The sequence below is a fragment of the Centrocercus urophasianus genome, unplaced genomic scaffold, assembly GCF_019232065.1.
Source record: "Centrocercus urophasianus isolate 14NV4802_14NV808 unplaced genomic scaffold, USGS_Curo_1.0 seq_17, whole genome shotgun sequence".
NCBI classification, from domain to species: Eukaryota; Metazoa; Chordata; class Aves; order Galliformes; family Phasianidae; genus Centrocercus; species Centrocercus urophasianus.
This window is the reverse complement of record NW_024884722.1, coordinates 27489853-27516043: the sequence shown is the minus strand read 5'-3', so window position 1 is coordinate 27516043 and position 26191 is coordinate 27489853. Positions and strand designations below refer to the sequence as shown.

Sequence of the window (26191 nt, the reverse complement as noted above, 5' to 3'; positions counted from 1 at the left end):
CACACCTCGAGTACTGTGTCCAGTTTTGGGCCCCTCACTGCAAGAAAGACATTGAGGCCCTGGAGCGGGTTCAAAGAAGGGCAACAAAGCTGGTGAGGGGTCTGGAGCACAGGCTTTATGAGTAACAGCTGAGGGAGCTGGGATTGTTCAGTCTGGATAAGAGGAGGCTCAGAGGAGACCTTACTGCTCTCTATAACTACCTGAAGGGAGGTTGTAGTGAGCTGGGGATCATCCTCTTCTCTTGTGTAACTGGTGATAGGACCAGAGGGAATGGCCTCAAGTTGTGCCAAAGAAGATTCAGGCTAGACATTAGGAAATACTACTTTTCTGAAAGAGTGGTCAGGCACTGGAATGGGCTGCCTGGGGAGGTGGTGGAGTCACCGACCCTGGAGGTGTTCAAGGAACGTTTGGATTTTGTGTTGAGGGACGTGGTTTAGTGAGAACTGTTGGTGATGGCTGGACTAGATGATCTTGTAGGTCTATTTCAACCTTGGTGGTTCTATGATCATTATGCACCAAAGGTGAATGATAGAGAAAGCATTAGGAAAGAGTGCTTTCCATTCCTTGCCATTTGTCCTTCCTAAGGATACTCTGAATACATGCTTCTTTAGATCTTGAAACACAAAAATACCTATTTAATTTGATATTCTATAGGTCAGTGCTGCAGAACTGATAAAAAAGAAAAGTTCTTGAAAACAACAGCAAAGATGAACTCAAGTAGCTGGAATACTGAGGCAGAACCACATTCCAGCAGCCTGCCTCTGTTTCAATACGAAAAGTTTACAGATCCCCCCCACACCCAGCTCTAGCCTCCAAAGAAATAACTGCATACAGTATCCAGGGAACAGCTTTTCTTTAATGTTTTTGTATCAGTTGATATTTTGTCAGCTGAAGTCATCTGGTATTGAACTCTTATTATTAGATTTTGTCCTGGTAATCATCACAGCAAATTCAGTAACCTTTTATTCAACAAGATCTAGGCTACGTGTACACAGTATTACACTTGTGTCATAAAAAACAGGCACAAACATCACACTTCCACACAGCTGAGCCTTGTGAAGCCCCAAATCCCCATGCTGGCCATCTTCCCCTACATGAGCACAGATGCCTGCTCCTGCTGAGTGTCCTTTCTACAATGGAAATCACCTGGATTCTCTCCAGTAGAAACACACCAACTTGTTTTCCACTCAAACAGATTTAAATCCTTTCCACACATGCAGCAAACTTATTTACCAGAAGTCTCTTCTGATTTTAAGGAGACTATTTTCTAAAACTACAGCTAATAGCAGCACATAGTTGTGAGCAGAAAACATTCTTGGCTTATCAGGGCAACATCTTTTAAAAAGATACTGTCACTGCAATATTGCCACATTCTGGTTTTGATGTCACAGAAAACTTCTGCTAGGAAAGTGAGGAGTCTATTGAAAAAATGTTCTGTATCAAGAAACCCAGAAAAATGAGGATGAACAGTTTAGCCACCACTTGCAGTGCATCATACTTTTCATTTACAACACATCTGGTAACATTATTGTTTGTCAGCTTGATATCAGCTAGTTGTATGTACGTTATTTATCTCTCAGAATGTCTTGGAGGCAAGGTGTTTCACAGAAAGAAAGTATATACAGTTGCACAGTTTCTGAAAGCATCAATTTGGTCCACTTTTCCAGGTAACAACCACATACACATAAACAGGAGCTGAAATAGCTGAAATCACTTTCAGCTTCAAAATGGAGACAGGCAGATGTGACCGACTAAAATTAAGGGCTGCAGTAGGGTTTTGAAGGTCACAACACAACAAGGATCTCAGCGAGAAACTCCACACAGAAAACAAACACTTTCCAGAGCGCTTCTGCAAGCGGAGCCTTGTTTTTCACAGGCATGTTAAACATCCTGTTTTTCCAAAGTTAAGCCCTACAAAATTATTTGCCTGATACTGTGTTTTATTCCCAAGACTACACATCTGAGTTGCACTGCTATTTTATGACAGTCTAAATATATGAACAAAAAAATTCCCATGAAAGAAAACATTTTCATTTAACATCTTTAGGATACATAAAATACTATGGAGCAGCAAATCTGTGCTGTGTTAGCTGTCTTTGAGTGAGAGATGCAGGCATGACACAGGAAGGGGGCAGACAGGAGACTCAGACTGAAAGTAGTTGAAAGAGCAAGAGATGATGTATGGGTCAGATGTTGCCCTTTCTTATGACTTCCTCACAACTCTGTCTCCATTTGCCCTTCGTAGGGCAAAATTTCCAATCGTTTATCTGCCAATAAGCAGGTATATCTCATCTACCTGCAGCCTACCTAATATTTCCTAGTAATACAATACATCCACAAAATTAAAAAAAAAAAAAAAAGCAGAAGTTAGTACTTTATTACTTATCTTGGGGATAAACTCCAGAAAAAGCATGCAAGAAGATTAGGGAAAGAGCTGATATCAATGTTCTGAAAGAGACTGTGGTAATGCCAATAGGATGTTACTGGCTTTTGATTTTGTTTCAGGATCTAAAAAGACATTCCTCATCTCAAATGAAAGGCATGCCATCCTAAACAATGAGTTCTCATTCTAAATTGGGAAAAGAAAAAAAAAAAAGGGATCATAATCACTCCTGGTCTGTGAAGAGTTCAAAGCACTTCAGAAAGCTCTCTACAAATTTCCATCCACAAACAAGAAGAGACAAAAAACAGCCAAATACAGCAAACATAAAAGAAGAGATAAACTACAGACATCTCACAAGCCTCGTCTCCGCTACAGGCTGCCAGTATGCCAAAGTTAACATCAATGGTCCCAGTCATGAGAATATTTTTGCTGAAGAGTGAAACCTGGAGGAGAGCTCAATCCTTTACACTGCACATGAGACACAACTTGGGAAACACCAGGAGGGAACAGAGGCACTACCAGGAAATGCTGCAGGGTGGTAAATGTCGAGTCAATGCAGCAATGTATATGAACCATTGGCTGCAGAGGCTTCTTCATTTATACCCGTTTTCTTCTTTTTTTTGTAGCTTTTAGAAAAATTACATTTCTCCTCCCCTCAGTTCATGCCAAAGAAACCCATGGGCACAGCAGTAGTAGTAGACTCTGTAGTCTTTTGGAATTATTGAAGCATGAGAAAAACAGAAAGTAAGACATATCAAACTTTTCCACAAGCAGACAAAATACTACTGTAAGAGATTCTCATTCAAATAAAACAGGAAGAATTTAATCAAGTAGTCACGGGTAATCTGAAGAGATTTGTACTTCTAGAGATATGTTCTCTTCTCACTTCTGACAACACCTGCAACCTCTCTGCAATTCCCTGCCTCCAAGGAACTGCCTATCATTACAGGAGTGCCACAGAACTCCAGGTCCCTGAAAACTGGAGTAGACTACCGTAGAATCATAATCACGTCATGGATTTCAGTTTTCATTCCCAGTTTGCATTGCAAAATGAGTGATTGCTCAGACGTTAGTAAATTCAGTCTTTACCTGACTTTCCTCGTGGTCTTTTCCATTTTCTAACTTTGAGACAGGCTTAGGTTTTCTTAGCTTTAAGTTGCCCATGTCAGGCTTCAAAGCCTGCTCCTTCTGCTGCTGAGTATCTTGCAAAGGCGGCCACCTTTCTTCTAAGATAGCTGTGTTGTCTGGATAATTTTCTTTGTTATCATCATCTCTGTAAGAGAATTAAAATGAAATCCGTTAGACAGGACTTCAGACACCTGTCAAAACATTATGAAGAACAGCAACAAGAACTTAGCTATTCATGGTGGTTTAATTTTATGAAGCTGTTATCTACACACCAAACAAACACTGCATATGTTAGTAAAATGATTATAAGAGGCTACTGTTTATTGAATATTCAGAAGCTAAACTGCCATTCATATTGTTACCTGTTCGGTTAGGGAGCCATTTCAATAAGACTAGTTTTGGAGGCACTCTTTGCCCTCAGTGCTGCATTTCATACTCCCCAAATAAGTCCTGAAACTTGTTCATGCAGCAGATCCCTCCCTGTCCAATGCTTCACGCTGATTTATAATCCCACATAAATGATGGTATGTAGAGTAATTTCTCCCTACAGACACACTTCCCTTCTGACAATTTCTTTCTAACATTTTGAGGGCTTTTACAGAAAGCGAGGAAGGTTACACACAAAGTAGGATCTGAACAACAGGGGAGATGTTTGGATAGAAGGAATATTTAACATGTGCTACCAGTTTGCAGTCCCCCTTCTGCTGGTTTAAATAGATGTTGTTCATGGATATTCTGGAAATCACTGAACTTTGCCTACTCTACAGGGTGAAAACCTGCCCTGAAGACGACCTTTCTGTCCTTATCTGCACCCATCCAACCCAATCTTTGGCAGATTAATGTATTCCCTGAGGGATGCAAGACTGCCTGTGCAGCTGGCAGGATAAGCAGATGGGCACTACTGCTTTGAAGTCCCCAGCTGCTGCTTAGTTTATTGGGGAAATCTAGATATTAACTTTAGCTGGTCAAATAAGGGTTAACTGAGAAATTATCTCTTTCCTGGTGTGCACCTAACACAACCAAGGGATTCTAGGGGATACTGAATTAAAATGCCCTTAGGGTTTGTTTTGTTTTTTTTTTTAAGAAATGCTATCTTGCTAATACAACATTTTAACCTAAGGACTCTGAGCTGCCAAACTCACTTTCCATCTGTGACCCAACAGCCTCCAGATGGATGCTTGCAGGGTGTTTACAGACTTAAAACCATTGCTGCCCACGCTTTCTGCAAGTGTCCTCCAAGGCAGTTGTTACAGGGTAGGCTGCTTTATATCCTATGGGCATTCCAACAATGTAAAGTGTTGCTAAATTTAAGGTATTGTCTGATTCAAAGAATGTTTCCAAAAGGTTGCATCATCTAGCAATTAACAGATGGGCACAGCGATGAGAGACTCATATGTCAAGAATACTTCAATTAAATTAGTCTGAAGGATTTTTTTTCCCCCCACAAGAACTCTTCAATGTGTATATCCTTGCACAGTTACACAGCTCCACTTATTATTGCTTTGTATCTGGTGCTGTACAGAAGAATTCAATGTAATAGCATCAGAGCTGCACCTGAATGAAACTAATTGTGATTTTAAGTTAAGAAACATAGAACATAATATAATTATTTATACAAAAATATTTAATTCTTATACTGCTTACACATAAATATCTACAACAAAAATGCACTTCCCAAAGGTAGTAATAGTTACAGCAGGTAATACCTTAGAGGTTATGCATTCTCTTGGTAATAAAGCTTTCTTTCTAACAATTTAAAAAATGCACTCTGGCGATTTTACTTGTTGCCAGTGTATTTCAGACAAAATTTGCAGTAGAATACCTGGGGCTGGAACTGGCTGCGTGAGCTCCACAAACAGAATCTGAATCCTCATCACACCTTGGAAATGGACACAAAATAATTGCTGATAAATAATTTCTGCTACTGCAGAAATTTAGCTTTCAATAATCATGACCGTGCAGCTCAAACTAAGCATAAACACATTTCATTTTCTCACACCTTGGCTGGTTTCTTTTAATTCCACAGCTTCTCCACAGATCTAAATCTCTAAGTCTCAATCTCAGAGGAAGAAAAGGATTTGAAATGTTGAATGTACACAGTTTTTTCAGCCAGTTGAAAGTAACGATGAAAAAGAATTCAAAAGTTACTGGGAAAATTACAAGAAAGTCTGAGTTCGAATTTCTTAAAATATACTTCATGTAACACAATAATAATTAGAGACGATTTCTCCCAGACTCACAAAAACATTAGCCACAGTACAGCAGTCATTCCTTGTGCTCTGAGCAGCAGGGAATGGAATCCCCACATAAACTACAAAATGATCATTAATCTTTAAAAGGGAACTGTCAGAATTTTTTAAAATGCATGAAAAATTATAATCAATTCCATCCCATTAGGTAAAACACAGCACAATTGCCCTAGGACTGCATAATCAAACAGAGAATTTCTACATGTATATGCAAAATACTGGTGATGAGCAGTATACTGGGCACTAACTTTAAAGAATTAAACAACTGCAAAGCCAAAAAACAATTTTTCTTCAAATAAATATACATGTATTTGCACAGACTCCCAACAAATAAGTACATACCCTTCCCAGGTATTATTTCTGGGGAGAAGTTGGGGCCCTCTCCTCACCCTCTGTTCATACTCACAGGGTGCAGGCACTAAGTAGGCCTGGATCACTGGAAGTCAGCTGGCAGAAGAATCTCTTCATTACGGGAGAAGCAGGCTGTACTTCTGCTGACTTCTTAAATTTTTAGAAGAGCTGCCCAGCTTAGGACAGAGCACATTAAGTGATAATTTCATAGCTCTGCATTGCAATTTGAAGTCAAGATTTTTAATATATTCCTCTTCCCCACCAGTCTTCTGCCTGTTTTTGTCAAAAGCCTGACTGCTGCAGAAATTATTTAAAGGGACACTCAAGTGTTCACACTTCCTGAATAGATCAGCATTTGGATGAAAGCATTTGCTGCATGCAACTGGAATACATACCTACAGTTGCATGTTCCACCTAATCACAAAATATTCCTGCAGTGGGTGCAGTTATCCCCTTCCCTCTGGAAGGATGGTGGGCAACTGAACACAGCTAAGTCCATGTGTGCATATTTGTGTGAATACTTCTTAACTTGGACAAGTATGCCAAGGGATCACCTGCTCTCAGCTGTCTGTAATAAGGGTGAGCTGGAGAAGCAGAAAGCCTAAGTAAGCATCTAGTACAGTCATAAATGAAGACAAGTTACAAATACTCCAACTGAGCATGACAAAATGTATTTGACTCACAAGATACCAGTAGATAGAAAAGATTGGCGCTAATAAATCAGACAAGACAGTGGCCATCATGCAATGAAAAAGATTGTGGGGAAGTTCAGAAGCACCAAATCTGAAAGGGTGAATAGATTTTTTTCTATCAGCAAGGATAAATATTAACTGACAAAACTCACACAAGACACTGCTTAAGGCCAAGACCATAGTAGGACTTTTAAAAAGATGAATTTGTGATATAATGAAAATGGTCACCATGAAAGCATAGAGTGTTTTCACTTTGGTTTCATTAAGAAATGGAGCTTATGTGTTCTTGACACCAGTTTGCGCATATGAGCACACACATGTTCACCCTCCTCTCCTTCCATTTCTAAACCTCACTGTGCAACTTCACCTGTCTTTAACAGCTAGAGGGATATGCAAGAGTTTGATGTATTTTTTTAAAAGCTTGTGGCCATGTGGACTAGATGTCATCAACAGAAAAACTGCAGCAGCATCTTACTCAATCCTGAAACATAAAGTATACACACGAACAGCTTCAAGGCATAAAACTACAGGGGTTGAAGCTTACAATGGGCAGGACGTTGGCCACTGACATAAAGACTGGCATCCCAATCTACACAAGACTTTGCTCTGTCTCCCTAGCAGTGCCTCTGTATTCCAGACACGGTTTAGTGGGAATGTCTTTTTAATTTTTTTTCCATTTTCACCTTTCAATAGCAACCACTTCAGTACAGCTGGAAAACTGCTTCCTTTAGCAATCTTGACCTTTAAGATGTTCTTGTGAACAATTTCTCCATCGGCCTGCATGCATGGCTTGCTGGGAACACAGCAGCCCCAGGCACTTGCCTTATCTGGAGATACGTTCCTGAAAGTATTGTTTCACTGGTTTTATACCATCCAGCCTTCAACATAAGCAAAGTCAAATAGGAATGCCTACCATTGCATGGCAAGCTCTCTCTTTATTCTGCTAAATAGAAGAAATCTATTTTCAGATATGGTCACAGCACAAACAGTGAGTGCTGAAGTCTGTAACAATTGTGTGTTCTCAGCAGATCTCAAAAACAGGCTTTGGGGCAGGCTTTAAACAGGATCTAGGGAAATCAGCTTTGGAAACCAAGTTGGACAGTGTTCTTTGAATGATGTTTGTCTGCTTTGTTTTCTAAAAGCATGTTTCTACTTCTATGTTTGGTAAGATAAGATTATGAATTAAAGGCCCTGGAACAAAACCAACAACAGCTTAAATGAAGAGATTCAGCCTTCAGACAACAGCCCTGCTCTGCCACACTGCTGCCTCTCTGCTCCACACAGCACTGCCTGCACCCCTTTCCCCTCCCAGGGGATGCCACACACTCAGCCTTTCTGCCCTTGTCTTTATGATCACACAAAGCTCCGATGAGCAAAACCACCACATTCATGTCCCAGAAAACCTCAAGGGTGAGGCAGGCAGCACCAGGCCATGCCAGGGGAATCTCTGTGGGAAACACAGATGGATGTCAGGGGACAGTGCAAAGGAAAGGAGACAAAAAATGTATATATGTGTATATATATATATACAGTACCTGAAATTTGGATATTCTTCTATGAATTTTACATACCACAGTTCATCACTTAAATAATAGGGACACGTGGAAACAATTCAAAATGATTTGATGATTTATTATCCCCCATTAAATCTTCCCATATTTACCCAATCACACAGAAAGAGCAAGTAATGTAAAATATCAAATAAAGCAAGACAAAGAATGTAGGAGAGAAAAATTATTTAGACCTCCTCAATAAATGTTTCTTACCTTTTCCTTTAGTGATTTTGACAGTACTGAGTGATAGCTCAAACTAGATTACAGCTTGGCCTGCTTTTAGAATGCATCCCCATGACACTTAAGCACACAGATCGCAGTCCAGTTAGGGCTTTTTAAATTATGGGCATTTTAGCAGTGTAAAACTCATCTAATATACAACAGATCTACAAATCACTTCCTTCCTAAGATACTGCTTAGTACATTACTGCTAAAGAGTCTTCCCTAAAAGCTTTTGAAACAATCAAAAGCATGCAAAATAACACAGAGAATATCTAAATTAAAGTGTTTTAAACTGGAATTTAAAAAGATCATTTCATTTGTAATCCTCTCTGGAGACTTTGCCTTTGTAACTTTCTAATGTCCTCACCTTCTTCTGTTGTCTCTTTATAACAGCAACAAAATCAATGCATATATCCTTATGATCACAATAAAGATGAGAACCTTTTCAGTGATTTTATGGAAATAATTACAAAGGAACAATCCGTTTGGTGCCTGGTCTGTCTAAATGATGCTTTTGTGTTTGTTGTCTTTTTTTTTTTTTTAATATTTTTAAAGAATTGCTTTTCCTACTCACACATGCAGGAAATACAGAGCATGCGTTCTGACACACTTGTGTTTGTCAAGATCATCAGTACCAGAAATGAGCAATACATTCACAGGAGATTTATCCTACACTGAAATCATGCATTTAAACATTTATGATGTACATCAAATTTATATCCTCCCAGAAAAGTACTTTACTTCTAAATGGTCTCACAAAATGTAAAGGCAGCTGTTTTATGCAATTTTTTTCAGAGTCTCAATAATATACTTAGATTAAGAAAAACCTGAATCAAAATATATGACAGAAAGCTGGGGACCTCTCAGAGTACTTACAATTATTTTCTACCACTCTTATTTAAAAATAAGGCACATCTTTAAAGTGTTGACTTACTCTGCTAAAGCTGTGGTGTTGAAGGATTTATCCTGAATGCTGAAACAGAAACAAGAAAACATCAGACAAGTCAGCAAGGCAGGCAGGCTCCTTGTTTCCTTCTCAGTTGTAGAAACACATGCACAAACATGGCATTGCAAGGCAAGTCTGTGTGTGTGTTAGCTCTACATGCGCGACTGTACCTTCGGCTGCTCTGCACATGCTCATAATCGAGGAACCACAGGGATTAGCCCTACAACACTTACAAACATCCAGCAGTGCTTTGAATAAATATGAGGATGCAGGTAGCCTGTGAGGCTCAGAAAAGGATCATATTCTCTTACAACAGTAACGCTGCTGCTAATAAAAGCCATGGGTTTACAAAAAATATTTGGCACTCTGTTCTTTAAATGATTGCAATTGGCTAATCAAACACAGTGTTATTTTTATTTACTGAAATAAGACTGTTAAAATATCTGGAGGTTTTTTTCTTCTCATTTGGAAGTCCTTTATACACTCAGCTCCTAGTCAGACCCCAGGGAAACAATAAAAAACAATCTGGGAGAAAGGGCAGTTCAAGTAGCAAAAGGTTATTAAGCAAACAGCAAGGAATAGATGAAACCATTTCTAAGAAAGGAATAGGCTGCTGCTCTCCTGCAGCAAAATTTTTCAGACTTGATGTAATATGTTCAGGAAGGGTCAGCTCAGGATACAGCAAATGGCTGGTTTTGAGGCAGCGGTGGAATTCCCCCTTAAACAACACCTCTCAAATCCAGTCGGAAGGGTTGGAACATTCTGAAATCTTAGCAGCAGAAAACAAACAAAATCCATTCTCACTGAGACATATTAGAGCTGGGAGGAGGAGGAGAGGGTAATGCAGACAACAGCATCTTATGAGCACTCCTATTTGTGACAACGGCAGCACAGAGCCCCCAGCAGCATGTGGAGCAGGAACACAGAGAGGTGCTGCATCCCCTCCCCACAGCAGCTCACATCACATCAGCAGCAGCTATGACCACAGAAGTGACAATTTCCCTTCTCCTCCAAACAGTGCTGGCTGTGTGCCTTATCTTCATCTCTTCGCAGCCTCTCTACCTGCTTGCACAATGTGTTTGCTCTTTTCTATATTTGTAAATATAGCAATTTATTTCACGGCACAAATTGTCTGGGGATCAGTCTGTACGGACTTCTGCCATACAAAGAAACAGACTTTGTGAGAGGAGATGAATAGAAAAAATGAAGGAGGAATCGCAGCTTTTAATCACAACATCACGTTAACAAGCATCAAAGATTGATTAGGGTAGATCTTAAAGAGACACTACACATTTATTCCCATTCCCCTTCCTACACGCACACAAGAAGGAGAGGGAAAACAGAATGATCTTGTGAACATAACTTCTCCGTTTCTTAGTGTTAAGATCAAATTCGCTGCTAATTCAGCCCCTGTGCAAACATATTGCAGTGCCTTTTTATTACCAGTAACAGAACGTGACTGAAGACCACTTTGTAAAACAGAAATGCTTCAAACTGAAACCAAGTTTAAAATGTCATCTCTTACACTGTTTGTATGAACTTCGGCGTTACTAAATCTCTTCTAGTCAAGCTCTTTACGTTTATGTCAGGCTCCTCACAGACTTCCATTTATTTCAGAGATGATGCTCTACCAGTGTTATGGGATAGTCTTTTCCTCCAAGAATGTGAAATCATTTGGAAAAAAAGAAAAACAAAACAAAGCCAAGCCAAAACAACAGTTTCACATAAAACAGAATAACATCAATAAATATATGAAAATAGAGGCCAGCTAAAACTGGGGTCCTGTTTCAGAGCTAATCTTCCCATCAGACAGATGAAGCCAACCTTCCACTGGGGGAACCCAAGGGAGAGAGCTACAGTAGACCCACAATATCTCTACATCCTTTCTTTTACTCCCAGAAGGAAGAAATTTCTCTTGAAAGTGAAAAGCACCTTTCACAGATGATGTTGGCTAGGGCCTATGGCTACCTCCCATCCTTTCACATGTTTCCCATGTGCTCGGGGTGAGACTATACACTGTATAACGAGCCAGCACCAAACACGCTTGAACTTGTGTCTTTTCCCTCTGTGCTCCAAGTGAAAATATATAGGGAAAGCACAATATGGCTGTTACCTCCTTGTTTTCAGCAGTCAAGCTAAAGTCAGTGAGGCCTGAAATGCTATAAAATGCCATTCTTCAACATACTGGAAGTTACTGTGCCAGATATACTTTGTCGGCACTTTCAGATGATGTTTCAGTTTTTTCATCATCCTAAAATCCTGAGGAAAATAATTATGCGCTTGTATGTAAAGTAAGCTATACTTCAGTAAAGTAAGGCATGCATTTAAGTGCCTTACATTTTGAAGTAATTAGAATACAACTTTTTGTCCTTAAAATAAAGGCTTTCATATGAGTTTCTCCTCTTTTTTTTTTTTTTTTTTTTTTTTTTGTGTTGAGCAGTTTAAAGACTCGTATTTTTTCTATTCTGTATTTATGGAAAAACAATTCCTTGTTTAAAAGTACATAGTTTTGTTTTCACCATCCCATATGCCAGCTCTCGGCTGATATCAAGAATGCTAGAAAACTCCAAACTAAAAAGTCTCCATATATTTCGGAGATATCAGGATTCCAAAATATGTTGCTGTTCATTTCTTAAAAGTTGAGTAATATATGGTCTTTTTATGGATGACAAGTAGATCAGTATAGAAATTCCATTCTTCCTGTTTTGTTTTCTCACCAAGAATTACTGCTAACTCAGGAAGAAGAGTGAGATGGGAGTCACTTGGTCTCCAGCTCAGTTTTGCATGTAATAAAGGCATGCTCAGTACAAATGATGCATTCATAAGTTCAGAACAGATTAGTTGGCATTATAAACATGTTATCAGCCAATGAATTCTATGTAACGATGGTATGGTCTAGTTGCAGAAGACTATGAAAGAAGAGAGAGGTAGTGAGACATTTTGAATGTGACCATATAGGCAGAGGCCACACTGTAATTTACTTGAAAAAGCAGTTATGGCTACAGGTGAACAGAATGGAGAACAATCAAGACCAAAAGGCCAGACAAGAAGGAGACATGGTGAAACTTGTTAATCTGCAGTTGCCTAAATGCTCACCTACCTGCAGACTTTGTGGCAGCTTGGTTTCACCTGTGCAGCAGAATCTTAGCCACAATTTCTAGACTTCGCTCATCTGAGTAAATGTCTGTTCTCCTAAGATTTCTGACACAAGTAAATGATGAGACCTTTCAACCTTAAGCACTGAATCATGAAGAATTTGTGCTGGGAACTAACCTGAATGTTTAGAGGGGAAATTACTGGTTCACAAAGAATTTTCACTTCTCTAATGTTCTGGGAAGTTAGTACTTTTGTATTTAACATATATCATCTGCTAATGACAAATTCAGTGCAATCCTATAGTGTGAGTATGGCATTTACTGTGAGACTTTTTTCTTGATTATTACTTTATTTGCTATTCCACAGTGTACAGAGCAGTTGTGCTGAAATGGCTGCACCAGAGACAATTGTGTTTCACATTATGGTTATGCCATATGAGGGAGCTGCACTAGATGGTGCAGTGGAGGGACACGAGAGACGCAGTGTGAAATGCTGTGCATGGCAAGGAGACCGCATTGGCTCCCTCTTGTCTGGGAAGACATTACTCATGTTCCATTTCCCAAATAAAGGGAAAGTTGGAATGAGCTCTCCCCTACTGCCTCTCTGGATTAAGTCATCTCTGCCAGAACCAGCTGAGCTCAGAGACTCATAAAAATATTGAGCAAATTTGTTTGCCTTCGAGTACGTGTGTTCCTGCCAAGTAGCAATGCCCTGAAGTGCTCCTACAGTCCATTATCTCTCTCTCAAATTGTAGCTGAACGCAGATGCACTCAGTCCTAACTGTGCACGTATATAGCATATTCTCTTATAGATGAAATACATTCAAACCCACCAAGAGCAGGTTAAATGCATTTGCGTGTCAGGTTGATCTGCTACTTCTGAGGTCAACTGAACACTTTTATTTAGGCAGAAAACAAATGGATGGGCTCTGCAGTCACTCCTCTCCACCTTCATCAAGTCTGTTCTCTTCTAACGCACCAGATTTTTATGGGCTAAGAGCAAGGATCATTCTGCAGCACAAGGTTAGCACAGTGGATCATTGCAGTGTGTTGTCCTGTCTTCAAAAGGGTTCCTGCAGGATACTTCTGCTATTCTCTGATCACGAAGGCATAAACAGAGGAGCTGTTAACTGAGAGAGAAGTCACATTTTTTTTTTTTTATATGATAAATGCCAAATGCTTCACCCAAGCAGCTCAAAATACTCAAGTGTTCTATGACTTGTTTGCCTGACACGCAGCCTGCCTTTTTATGGGTAACACTATCAGATATATCAAAAAACTGCTTAAGACAAATTAAACTAAAATACTGCAGTTACATGCAGGTTCGTGAACACTCAACCCAGTTTCTGTATCTTTGATTTTCTCAGTGACCTAATTAGCACATCATCTGAGTTAACGGACTTGGGGGAAAAGGAGGCGTTCAGCTGATCCTGCTGTATATCTTAAAATGCACAGACATGCTCATGCAGAAAGAGACTCCAGCTGAGCATAGGTGCAGGCACAGCTGTTGTAATCCATTCCAGGGCAATTCTATAAGGTATGTTGTATTGGATAATTGCACAGACATTCAGGGCCATATTTGCCGAAGACATGTTAGTGAGCAAGTAAGCTGCACAGTACTTCCTTGCTCAAGCCTCCTCAGCAGCGTGCCCATAAATTCTTTTCATACTCCCACAGTGTGTCCAGGTTTGCACTGAGGGAGATATGCCTACTCTTGTCCAAAAGGCGCAGCCACACACCAATCAAAAAGGAAAAATATAACGGAAATGCACAATTTTTTGCAGACTGGAAATTCTGACTTGTGAGCCACTTAGTCCCCTTAGGTTCCACTGCTCAGGTTGCATACACTGCTGTGCTACTGGTGCCATGGCCAGTTAGCAAAAGCAAATATCACACAAGTCTGTAGACTAGATTTTGCTGTTATTTTATTTTGGAAACACAGAACTACACCTTAAATCTCATTATTAAAGAACAAGTGCCTTTGTGAAGTTCATTCTGCTCTGCAAGCAGTCTCTGTAGAATCCCAAGAATCATTACCCAGCATGCACTAAGCTGCCTGATAAACTCAGCTGTAGCATTCAAACTGATGCTAGTGACTGAGTCATTGGAGACACTAAAACTTGCTTGACTGCAGTCATCCACTGCAGGTAATTTGGTACTGCCTTGGAAGATAGAACAATTTCCAGCAAGATTACACACAAAAAAATCAGGCTAGTCTCAAAAAACAACTAATCCAGAATGAGGTTTTTTTCTGAGCGTTGCAAGAGTGGAGAAAAATACACACACATCTGGTTCTGATGAGGCATCCAGAATGCTTCAACAGATCACTTAACCTAAAAAATAAACATCTTAATTTAAGAAGCTTTGATCTTTAGCACCACTGACTTAAGAAAATATCAGGGTTGCACGAATGATCTTTTTGAAGGAACTTCTCTTCCTGATGTGTTCCAAGCTCACTATGCTCCTTTGTGATAGTAGGAAGAGAGGCAAGTACAGGCAAAGATGCTGTACAAGATAATACTTCCCTGGAGCAGCGCATGTGGGAAGAATGCATTTAGATAACAGCAGCCAATGTGTTCCTGCTGTTTTGTTTTGGTGGCTATATTTTTTAAACATTGCTCCCTCTTTGCTGTTCTAGCTATCTAACAGTGCAGGAGAACTGTAGGGTCATGCTTCCTTTTCTACACTCCGGACTGATTATATTAGAGACCTACAAACAGGATGGAAAACATTAACAATATTAATTAGTATTACATACAGTAAAGTTATTAAGAGGAACACCTCATGACCATCAGTAACAAGGAAAGGCAGGACTAGGGATGTTCCATAGTTTGCATTGTATGGAGCCACACAATCAGTTTGGCTCAAGTTAAACCCATACATGAAAAAGATACACAGTGTTTGCACGAAGATGCCCTCATAACCCTTGGCTTTTTCTTCAAGGGATGACTGTTACCATCTAGAACAAGGCTGACTCTACTGGGCAATCTGCTTATTTTCTGAAAGGAAAAAATAAGCAAGAAAGCATGCACACACTTTTACTCAGAATTCCCAATGCAGAACTCCACCTCACCACCTGGGAATCCAATTGTGTAACCTGCGTGCATGCAAATAAACATGCATGCATGTACAAACGTGTTTCAGTTATTCTTTCATACATCTCTCAACATAAAAACTTGAAAGATTTCAATACCTGCCCTTTTTTCCTGCAGTAACCTCCTTACTTATGAGATACTTTGCAAACCACTGTTCCCCATGTAACTAACACAGCAGTACACATCACATTGGTTCTCCTGCAGCTTAATGCTTTAAAGAGCCAGAATGATACGTAATGAAATCTAAACCAGTTTAGAAATCACGTAACAAAACTGGCTTGCAACACTGCTTGATGTCAGAGTTTATTCTCTGTGACATATAGGCAAAACCACTTCAATTAGCATTATCAAAGAGCTCCATTATCACTAATTATGTGCTTTCATCATGCAGCTGGCCTTCTCCTCTAGCATGCACTGAGCAGTACATGATGACTGCTGATTAGTCCTAGTGATGTCTGAGGGACAGTTCAGGTAACACTAAAAGCAGAATCATACAACAAACCCCTTATAAGCCCCTTTTTCCATTTCACCAAACACAGTGTGCTTTCCTACCACTCTGATTACTACAGCAAGAGGCTTCTCTCAGAGGACCAGGCAGGTGTACCAGTGGTCCATACAGAGCTATGCTGGTTTATGCCACCTGACGAGGCTGCACAAGTATTTATAGCCTAGCAGGTCCAATTCCTTGGATTTGATGTGCCTGAACACTTCCTGGGAATAAAGCCAGACAGGCTCCTCGAGTCTTAGAATAATTATTTTTCATAGCTTACTTCCTACTTTCTCTTAAGCTTTTTTTTTGCACTGCAGGAAAATCTAATTGGTCCAGACAGATTATGAAGTATTAAAATATACACTAATCACAGATGTGAAATGTAAAACTGCACCATTCTACACTACTTAACTTCAGCATAATTGACTTTCTATTTATGAATTTTGATTATATTCAGAGAATTCTGATTAACTGCTACTACTGTTCACGTGACAGTAGGAGTAATGACTAAAACTCAAAAAGAGAATAATAGCAATAAATGCAGTTACAAAATATAACCTGTATCTTAAGGCTCTTGTAGCATGATAAATAACCAGAACTACTTCTCACCTGGAAACAAAACTGCTCTACAAATACACTTGGAGGTTTAGGCATGAATTCAGCTTTACATTACATTACTGCATAATTTAAGTCTGAAAAGCCAGCAATAACATTGCTTCCTACTTTCCATGTAATAAGAAATCTCCATTTGCACAGAAAATTCAGAGAGAGCAAGCCAAAAGATCTCATACTAAGCTTTTTAACCCCATTCACTTGAGAATGGGGTTCTTCAAAGGTATAGCATGTTAGGATGTTAGCAGTAGCACCTCAAAGTAACTTCAGTGATATTTTTCTTGCTGCTAGCTCAATTCACAAATCGTGTTTATCTGCATATATGCCTAACTTTGAAGGAGGTTGGTGTAGTGGTGTAACAGGGATCATAGACTCATAGAATGGCCTGGGTTGAAAAGGAATACCATGATCATCTAGTTTCAATTCCCCTGCTATGTGCAGGGCCGCCAACCAGCAGACCAGGCTGCCCAGAGCCACATCCAGCCTGGCCTTGAATGCCTTCAGGGATGGGGCATCCACAGCCTTCTTGGGCAACCTGTTCCAGTGTGTCACCACCCTCTGAGTGAAAAACTTCCTCCTAAAATCCAACCTAAACCTCTCCTGTCTCAGTTCAAAACCATTCCCCCTTGTCCTGTCACTGTCAACTCACTTTGGGGACGCTGTACTGAAGAATTGTACTGTTCCGAAAAGGCTACAGTGCTGCAACATGAGTGAGAAACACAGCATGCTTCTGGGATTCTGTATCATAGATGGAGCTTTAGTTTTGGTTCACAACTTGACCACACGTTTTGTTAGTGCTGTTGTGAGTGCCAGTGTATGGTGGTGGAAATAAAGTAGTGATTCTACACCCTGCCACAGGACCAAAAGAGGGAGAAAGCAGCATGGGTACAGATAGCAATGCCAACAGCCTTGTCAATAACACAGAGACTTCTTTTTTTCTGAATGTGTTTTATTTTCTCTCCAAACAGCAGGCTGGGAGGAAGATGTTGACCTCCCATCCCACCGGAGGCGTGCTTTGATGGCAGTGGGATGAGGCCTAGCACCGTTGTCAGGGCTGCCGCTTGCGGGGTGGGAGCAAATCCTGGGGGCTGCTGCGGGTCTTCCTCTTTGGGGCGCAACGGGGCCCCCACATGAGCTCCGGATGGAAGGGCCCGCAGCTGCTGCCTGCCCTGGCTCTTCCTGTGGCTCCTCTGCTGCGATGGCGGTGGCAGTGCCGGGGTGCCCAGGTCCCCCAGTGGAGCCGCCGAGCAGCTCCTCGGTGCCAGAGGATGCTGATGAGAGGTGCTGATGTTGGGGCTGGCTGCAGGGCCGTCCTCCCGCCTTCCTGCAGCACGCTGGTTCAGCTGGCGGAGGATCAGGGGGCCATACAGGGCTGCGGTGATGCTGATGAGGCACCGCACAAAGGGCACCATGTCGCCATGGGTGATCACCTCCAGCTCCCGGACTAAGGCCGCCTGGTCGAGCCCGTGCTCACAAAGGAAGTTCACGGTGGCCCACAGTCCCACTTGCACCTCCCACCAGTCATCGCCAGACATTGCCTGGATCTCCTGCAGCCAGAAGAGCAGGGGTGCAAGGTGTTCTGGATGTTGACCAAAAAACGCAGCCCAGACCTCAGTGGGGAAGTTGTGCTCCGGTGGAATGAGCACTGGCTCTCCAGGCATCAGCTCTGCAGGCCCCTGCTCATCCTGCAGGCCATCATCTGAGTGTCCCATGGGCTGCGGGATGGAACACTCAAGATAATCATCATCCACCCTCATGGAGTCGCCATCCCTGGCAGTGTTCAAGAGGCGTTGCTGGATGAGGAGCTGCAAGATATGATTTAGTAGCTTGTGGTAGCAGTGGTAATGAGAAGACAGTTGGACTAGGTGATCTTATAGGTCATTTCCAACCTTGTGATTTTGTGATTCTATGATTCTTACTTCTTCAATGAACATTTATTAATTTCAGAGTATATTATGTCACTGTATGTTAACTGCTGAGTCACAACCAGAACCACTGATGGAGCATCTGGGGAAAGAACCTGGTCGGCCCTTGGAGCACCGGTGAAGGCAATTCAGCTGTGTGACCAGAAGGGGTGGAGCCTGGCAGCACCTCTGTTAGACCTCATTCAAGGGCTGACTGCCACTAGGCAAGGATCTCTGGTTGGAGACCCCTCCCTTGGGGGTTTTCCCTGTGAGCCTATGCCTTTGGAGACAGGTGAGTATTTTTCCTTTCCCTTTGTAATACCTTTCCATTTGTGCTAGTCCTTTTGTTATTACACCTGTGTCAACCATTTCACTGCATTTTGATTGTTGCAGTCATTAAGACAAATATTAATATAATTTGTTCATTTGCATGGCCTTTCTAAGCTCACTCATGTCACAAGTCTAAAAGCAAGATAGCCTCAACTTCTCACAGGCATCTTTGGAACCTTCCCAAGCTATTTTACTTATGGGCATTAGCTTATCTAGTTTTCAAGTGGCTTATGAAGCTCCAGTTGCTCATTCTCATTTCTACTGCTACAAAAAAAAAAAAAAAAAGCATGACTATTTCTTTCCAAGTTGTTTTGTCTAAATATCTATTTGTTCTAATGTACAGTCAATGACACTTAAAACATCTGATTCAGACCATTAAATTTCCTGATATCACAATTGTTGACATCAGAAAAGCCTCATCAGTTATGGCATATTCCCCTGCACTTGTATGTCACCAAAAAGCAGGGAATACGCCAGTCAGCATTAGCCATGGTCAGTGGGCAACTCCTACTGAGCTTCTACCTTGCTGTTTTAATTTCTTTTCACAGCAAGTAGTCCTCTTTCTTTTGACTTCTATCCAGGCTTCCAATCCAACCACCTACTATTTTAACTTCCTGAAAGAGTGATGCATCGCTCCCCGGCACAGATAAGTTTGCTATATAACAGTTCGTGAAAGTGTTCAACTCAACACTTTTTTTCCCCCTATTAAGCGTGCATATAACTTAGATAAAAGGAAAGACAGAAAATCTTTTACCTGAATGTACACACTAGGCAGAATGTGTCTTTCTGTCAGGACAAGAAAGAAAATCGCAGAAATTAAGTAAGATAAACCTATTACATAATATTCAGCTTTGTGGAATAAAACCAGAGCTATACAGAAAATGTAAATAAAAGGCACAGGGATACATTACACACAATATTCAAAGTTACCTTTTCATTTAATGCATTTTCTTTTGTGTGATGGCTGTTCAGGAAAATAGATTAACATGTGTCGTGCTCTGAGACACAGAAAACATAGAAACTAATTTTGTTACAGAGCTAAGAAAGTGTTCATGTGACTGCATGTTATCAGTGCTCTTAGCTTTTGTTCTCCTGACACACTGCACATTACTTAAGAATGTGTGCTTTCATATTGTGAGCTTGGCTCCCTTGCTATGCAAAAAATATGCTGAGATAGCAGTGAGTTCAAGCATGTTTGCAGACATGCCTCATGCATGGGATGTGTGGGACATCTCTACTGTTAGGAAGCAGAACTCTGTCCTGTTAATGCGATCTGAATTCTGACATAGGTAGTCCGCAGGTGATCTGTCACTCATATCACCACTCCAAGGTCCTTACATTACTCCTTGATTTACCTGGTGTCAGACTCAACAGTTCTTTCCAGTTCCTGAGTGCAGGAACATTAAGTCTGTGAAACCATTGTAGCACACACGGTGGACAGCAGTCTGCCCTTTGTTTGTAAAACGTTTTCCTCGTGTTCTTTCTCAGTTATCTCTTTAAACACTCACATCCCAGGCTAAAAATGGATTTTAGAAATCAAAAAGAATTTGAAAGCAATTATTTTCTCTACAATGACCTTATGCAGCTTTACAACAGCTGATGATACTGAAAAAATTACCCCTTCTTGCATGAATGTGGCCTCTGTGAAAACTATTTGTGACTCAAATATTTCCTGCATAAGATCTGCTGAAATGAAGCAGAAACATACGAAAAAGTCATTTGCAAAAGCAGCAGCTTTACCGTTTTGTTATCTATTGCAAGAGTTCTGTTACAAAAGGACAGTGAAAATTGCTTTTCCCTTTTCAGGCATTCTTTGTTGCAAAGCACATTGAGTGCTCTTCGTGACATCATCACATTTTCCAATTCAAATTGTTTGTACCCTGACCTCTTTGATAAATTAGAGAACATTGTTCTTGGTTTTATATTCTTCAGTAGAGAAGCAAAAATAAGATGTTTTTATTCTAATTTTAGTAATTTTTGTTGAGCAATCATGCAGGACCAATCAACAAGACATCAGTCATGAAGAAAACATCATTTCTAGGTAAGCTGTCCATGTTTGAGAGAATCAGAGTCATTAGAAACATTTTCAAAAGTAGAGCCAGTGAGAAAAGTAATAAATTATTGTTGACACCATGACTGTAATATCGTTGTTGTTGTTCATGGAAATACAGTCTTGTCTTTATTAACAAAAGTGCTGACAGTGACAGTACTTTTTAAAACACAGCAGTGCATATTGCAGTCTAAATGTAGGTATATTCAAAAGTATTCAGAGCTACTGTAACTCCTCTCTTTCCTGATGCTTGTAGCACTACAGCCTGCATTTTCTAACCCAGACTCTCAAACCCACATGTAAACACCTACACAGTTTCAGACTAATTTTAGGTAGCCACCAAGCTGAAAAACAGTTGCCAACACATATCATTCCAGAAATAAAATTAGTATTAGAGTTGTAAAGGCTCTGGGATTATGCCTAACACTACAGCTGTGTTGATGCACGCTCACTAAATATAGAATATAAATATAGAAGGGGGAAAAAAAAAAAAAAAAAAGAATCCCACATCCAAACCCAGCTTCAACAGTTATGAAGCTAACAATCCAGTCACCACTTCAGGACAAATTTTGCCGTTCCCCACAAACTATCTCTATCTTGTATAGCCATCCCAAAACTCCTATCTCAGCTGCTGTGGGTGGCTAACAGGCCCATTTAAGACAAAATGAATATTAATATATCAAATTAACCCCCACAGAAATGTTGTAAATCACATGCTGATGGGGAGGTCCCATTGTTCTCTCTTATCAATCCAATGCTTCTTAATACTTCTTATTTCATTACTTATTTTATGCAGCCAGCAACTCAGTGGTAAAAAGAATGGGCCAAACAATGACGTTATAAATGTAAAAATGTATTCAGATAGGGCATCCTGCACAGTAGGGAAAAAGCATTCTCCGAAGCAGCAATCCATCTTAACGCAGCATTACTCATAGCTGTGTGGAGAAACAGGAAAGCCAGATAATGTATAGCTACAAAAAGTAAGCATGACTCACAACCGAAATGAGTCATGATTGTGACTAACCTGTTTAATAGCTCTCTTTTTGAAAGTCAGCCTTCAAATCATTTCTGCTTGTTTGTTGTCAATCACCCTGCATTCCATAATCTTAACATGATTACTAAAGCAGAATCACAGTTTAAATCTAAGCAAACAATTATATAAATGTATCTCAAAATTTTAAATAAAACATAGGGTAAGTTAGCATTAGGAAAGTGTTTTTCTCTAGACTCTAGCAGAAATAAAAAATATTTTTTAGCCATAAGTAGGGCAAATACAGTTGAATGTGAGACTGGAGAGATGAAAGGTTGTGTCATTCTGCTACTGGTCACCTGCACACCACCTGCAGGTCCTCTACAAGTCCCTCATTATCGCGTTACAGTTCTGTGCAGTGAATTTAAAGCAGAATAAAAGTAGTTGAGTCCTCAAAACCAAATGCAACTGAGCTCAGGAACAACTATGCTTTTAGGGAGAGCTTGAGGGACAACCATCTTCTGGCAGAAAGCATTTTGTATTTTTAAAACTTTAATCATATCAAATCTGTAAAGAATGAAGTTTAGTGTTCCTTATTAGCCCACTCTCTTCAACGTAAACATTCCTCCTCATCCAATGTTAAAATTAATTCCCACTACTTTAAAAAGTTCAGAAATCCTTACCTACTATTTGTATCTGAGACACTGAGTAGGCAAATGAATTTATTACTAGTTCATTTTCACAAACTATCATGTGCTAAAGTCAGTTGGCAGGAAAGAAAAAAGAAATCAAATTAAACCTGTTCCCCAGTGCATCACCAGACGAAGCTTTCCAATTTCAATTCTTACCACAGACTGTCCTATCATCCTTTGCAATAAACGATTCTCATATCTACCCAATGCAGCCAACACTAACTTTTCAACTCATCACCTGAAATCAGCTGAGGAGATATACTGTAACTGTCATTACATGCTGCTGTAATTCATCTGCTATTTTGCTCTGTATCTATCACTAAGTGAATATATAGAGGTACCGTGTTTCAAGATTACACTTACACCTAAAACTACGCACATAATAAATCACCTGTGTAACATTTTCCAGGAGTCTTTAATCGGGTTTATCTGACATCGCCACTGATGGAAAATAGGACGAACGAGCTTTATTATTATTTACTGTTCTCACCTTGACTGTATAAAATCCAGTTGCTTTCCCGAAGTTGTTGCCAAAAGCCTTGATATTAATACCTGCTTGCAGACTTAGATGTGGGGAAATGTGAGAGCGAGGACAAAAAGTTAGTGCTATCAAATGGGGGATGAGGCATTAACAAAAGAAATACCAAATTGAATCCACAGTATAGGAGCATTTGGTTGATTCACTGAATGCTGCAGTAGGGTAGTCAAGCATCTCTCTGCTATCAGTGAGAAAATTTCCAGGTCATTGGTCAGAAAAATATTTAATTGTGTGTGCTGATGTACTCCTGAGTTTCCTCAGCTTGTGCACAGCATGCTTTTCAAAAATGTTGCAATGTTTCATACTCAAAAGTATGAGAAATTGATTGCAGTTAATGAAACGGACATCGTGAGAAATCATACAACGAAAAGTTACGGAATTTCAACTTGTGCATCAAAGCTGCACAGGCTCGTCAAATAAATAAGCCAATACGCTTACCCAAATACCTTTTAACTCACAGCAAAATAGGACTATCAAGAATTTCACAGAACCATACAGTCATAGAATATTCTGAGTTGGAATGGACCCACAAAAATAATCAAGTGCTCAGTTTGTTTTAGGAGGTGGCCATTTCATTTTCTGGGGAAAAAAAAGATTACATTATACAGAAAATATATTATGCAACATTTCATTAATATTGTGTTTATACAATATATTGGATAAATTGGATATTAATATATTATCCACGTTTCATTAATATTGTGTTTGTTGGCAGAAACCTGTTCCAATTTTCAGAATCCATTACAAATGTAGGGAATTACACCCATGAAAAGGGTGAGACACAACACTGCTGCCACTCAACAGGAATAATCATCCACTTCTTTCATAATGCCCTCTGATCTGCATAAAAGCAACTTTTTTCTTTAATAGGTTACGTTTGAGAAAGAGCAATACTTTAAGAATGTGTCTCAGATTAATTCGAGGAAAAAAAGTGACATTTCCCCGTATTGATTAAACGTAGTTTCTACTTTGTCAGCTTTCTTGTTTTTTTTTCCCTGGCTTATATGCAACATCCCAGGACATACCAGTTGTAAATATACAAACATTAGTATCTGCTTTACTTAAAGGTCAACATTAAGCTGCACTGTTACCTCTTTCCAGCCCTATCAAAGCAATGTTGGTGTTTCTTAAATGTTGTTACACCTTCTACTTCATGGCCTCTTGGACATTTGTACCTGATGCAACAATTCAGATCCATAGGGCAGTCTATTATGATCTGGTCTTAAATTTGAGATTCTCAGCTATATTTGCTCAGAATGTCTCTTCCTTTCAGCAAAGATTCTTAAATGTTTTTACCTTCTTAGTAAAAATCCTAAATACTTCTGACATTTTGTACAACTATAAATTTATAACAAGACGAGAGAGCTCTTTACATCAGTAGGTGGCTTATAAATAATACTTAATAAATAATAAAAAAAAATCCTCTACAACAAATTCAACATTTCCATGCACAATTAATGTTCTGCTTTCGTGTGATCCAAAATGAACAATTTGCTACCAGTTGCAATCTGTTTGTACAGCAGGAGAAAGTGTACAACTAGAGTAACGTTGGGACATAGCCCCTCTCATATTAATAAAACTATGCATAAATTATTACATGCATAGAAAAGAATAACTAAGACTTTGCAGTTGAAAATTTTAATTCCTAAGATTCAGAAATTTCTGCAGATTTCAGTCAACTATCTCAGCAGGTATTTGTTTTATACTGGCTGTATTCTCATTGTTTGCAAAACCGGCAAAAGAAAATCCACAGCAGCTACCCTCAAGATTAATTCTCTTTCTCTCAGCAGTGAGTTACAAACAAGTTCATCAATAATGTGATGCAGTTCTTCTCCTTCAGAGACACAGGTCTGAGATACGCACAGAAGAGCCAAAATATGCAGTAACCAAAACCTTGTGTGTACATTTCCTGAAAAACAGCTAACTTGTTAAGTGCAATATTCTTCACTCTGGTGCTCTCAGGACATCAACTTCCAAATTAGCTGCGTGAAGCACGAAGTTGTGTTTTGCTACATGCTCTAAAATTACTTTGCTGTCTCCCACGTTCCTGTGTTCGCTCCACCTGCTTCATGCCCCTCTTGTAAAGTCTCTGTCTGTAATTGTCTCAGGATGACAAACCTCAAAAGTTTATAATTAAGTTGTCTCTGGCAATTAAAAAGGTTAAGGAAAGAAGCTCAAAACTTCTCATATATAAGCAGATCTACTTGTTCTTCCCAGGAGCAAGGAAGATGCAAGAAACAAGTTTGCTTACAGCTTGGGATCACTGCCATCATAGCATTGATGTAGATAGTGCAATCTAAGTCTGGATCTAAGTCTGCTATCTAAGGCATGAAACATGCTAGGAATCTTAAGAATCACATGGTTTCCAGCCGTCTCTGTTTCTATATTTCCACAGTATGCAGTTTCCAGAATATGATTTTTGCAATTGCTGAGATCAACACGATGCGTTTTTCTGCGGAAAGAAATCATCCAGTTGTAAGATTAACAACCACACAATTTGAGAATCTGAAAGCCTCTCATTAATCTAGGAAAACATTCTTTTAACTGTTTCAGACAAAGGCGACATCTATATAATGTACCTCCTTACTAACATTCATACAAGCATAAATTAGAAATATATCACTGCTATCTGAAAGGCACTTCATATTACGTATTTACTTTGAAATGTGGCTTTAACAGTGTGTGGGAAGTGTTGAGTCACGGCCTAAACTACTAATTAAGCATCTGGGGAAAGGACCTGGTCAGCCCTGGGAGCACAGGTGAAGGCAATTCAGCTGTGTGTCCAGAAGGGGTGGAATCTGGCTGCACCTCTCTTAGACTTCGTTTAATGGCTGACTGCCACTGGGGAGGAGTTCTTCCTGCAGATCCCTCTTTGGTGGAGCTTTCCCTTG

The 26191-nt window shown here is 39.9% G+C and overlaps 1 protein-coding gene across 1 annotated transcript in view; it reads right to left on the bottom strand.

Annotated features, from left to right (window-relative positions):
* Positions 1-9675, bottom strand: part of FAM13C (family with sequence similarity 13 member C) — a 35764-nt gene extending 26089 nt beyond the window's left edge. Inside the window, exons 1-2 of the mRNA XM_042818289.1 lie at positions 9513-9675; positions 3473-3656 (exon numbers count right to left, since the gene is read on the bottom strand). Of these exons, the coding sequence (XP_042674223.1) occupies positions 3473-3656; positions 9513-9574 (246 nt within the window). The 5' untranslated portion in view covers positions 9575-9675. The remainder of the gene's footprint in view (positions 1-3472; positions 3657-9512) is intronic.
* Between the last annotated feature and the right edge of the window lie 16516 nt (positions 9676-26191).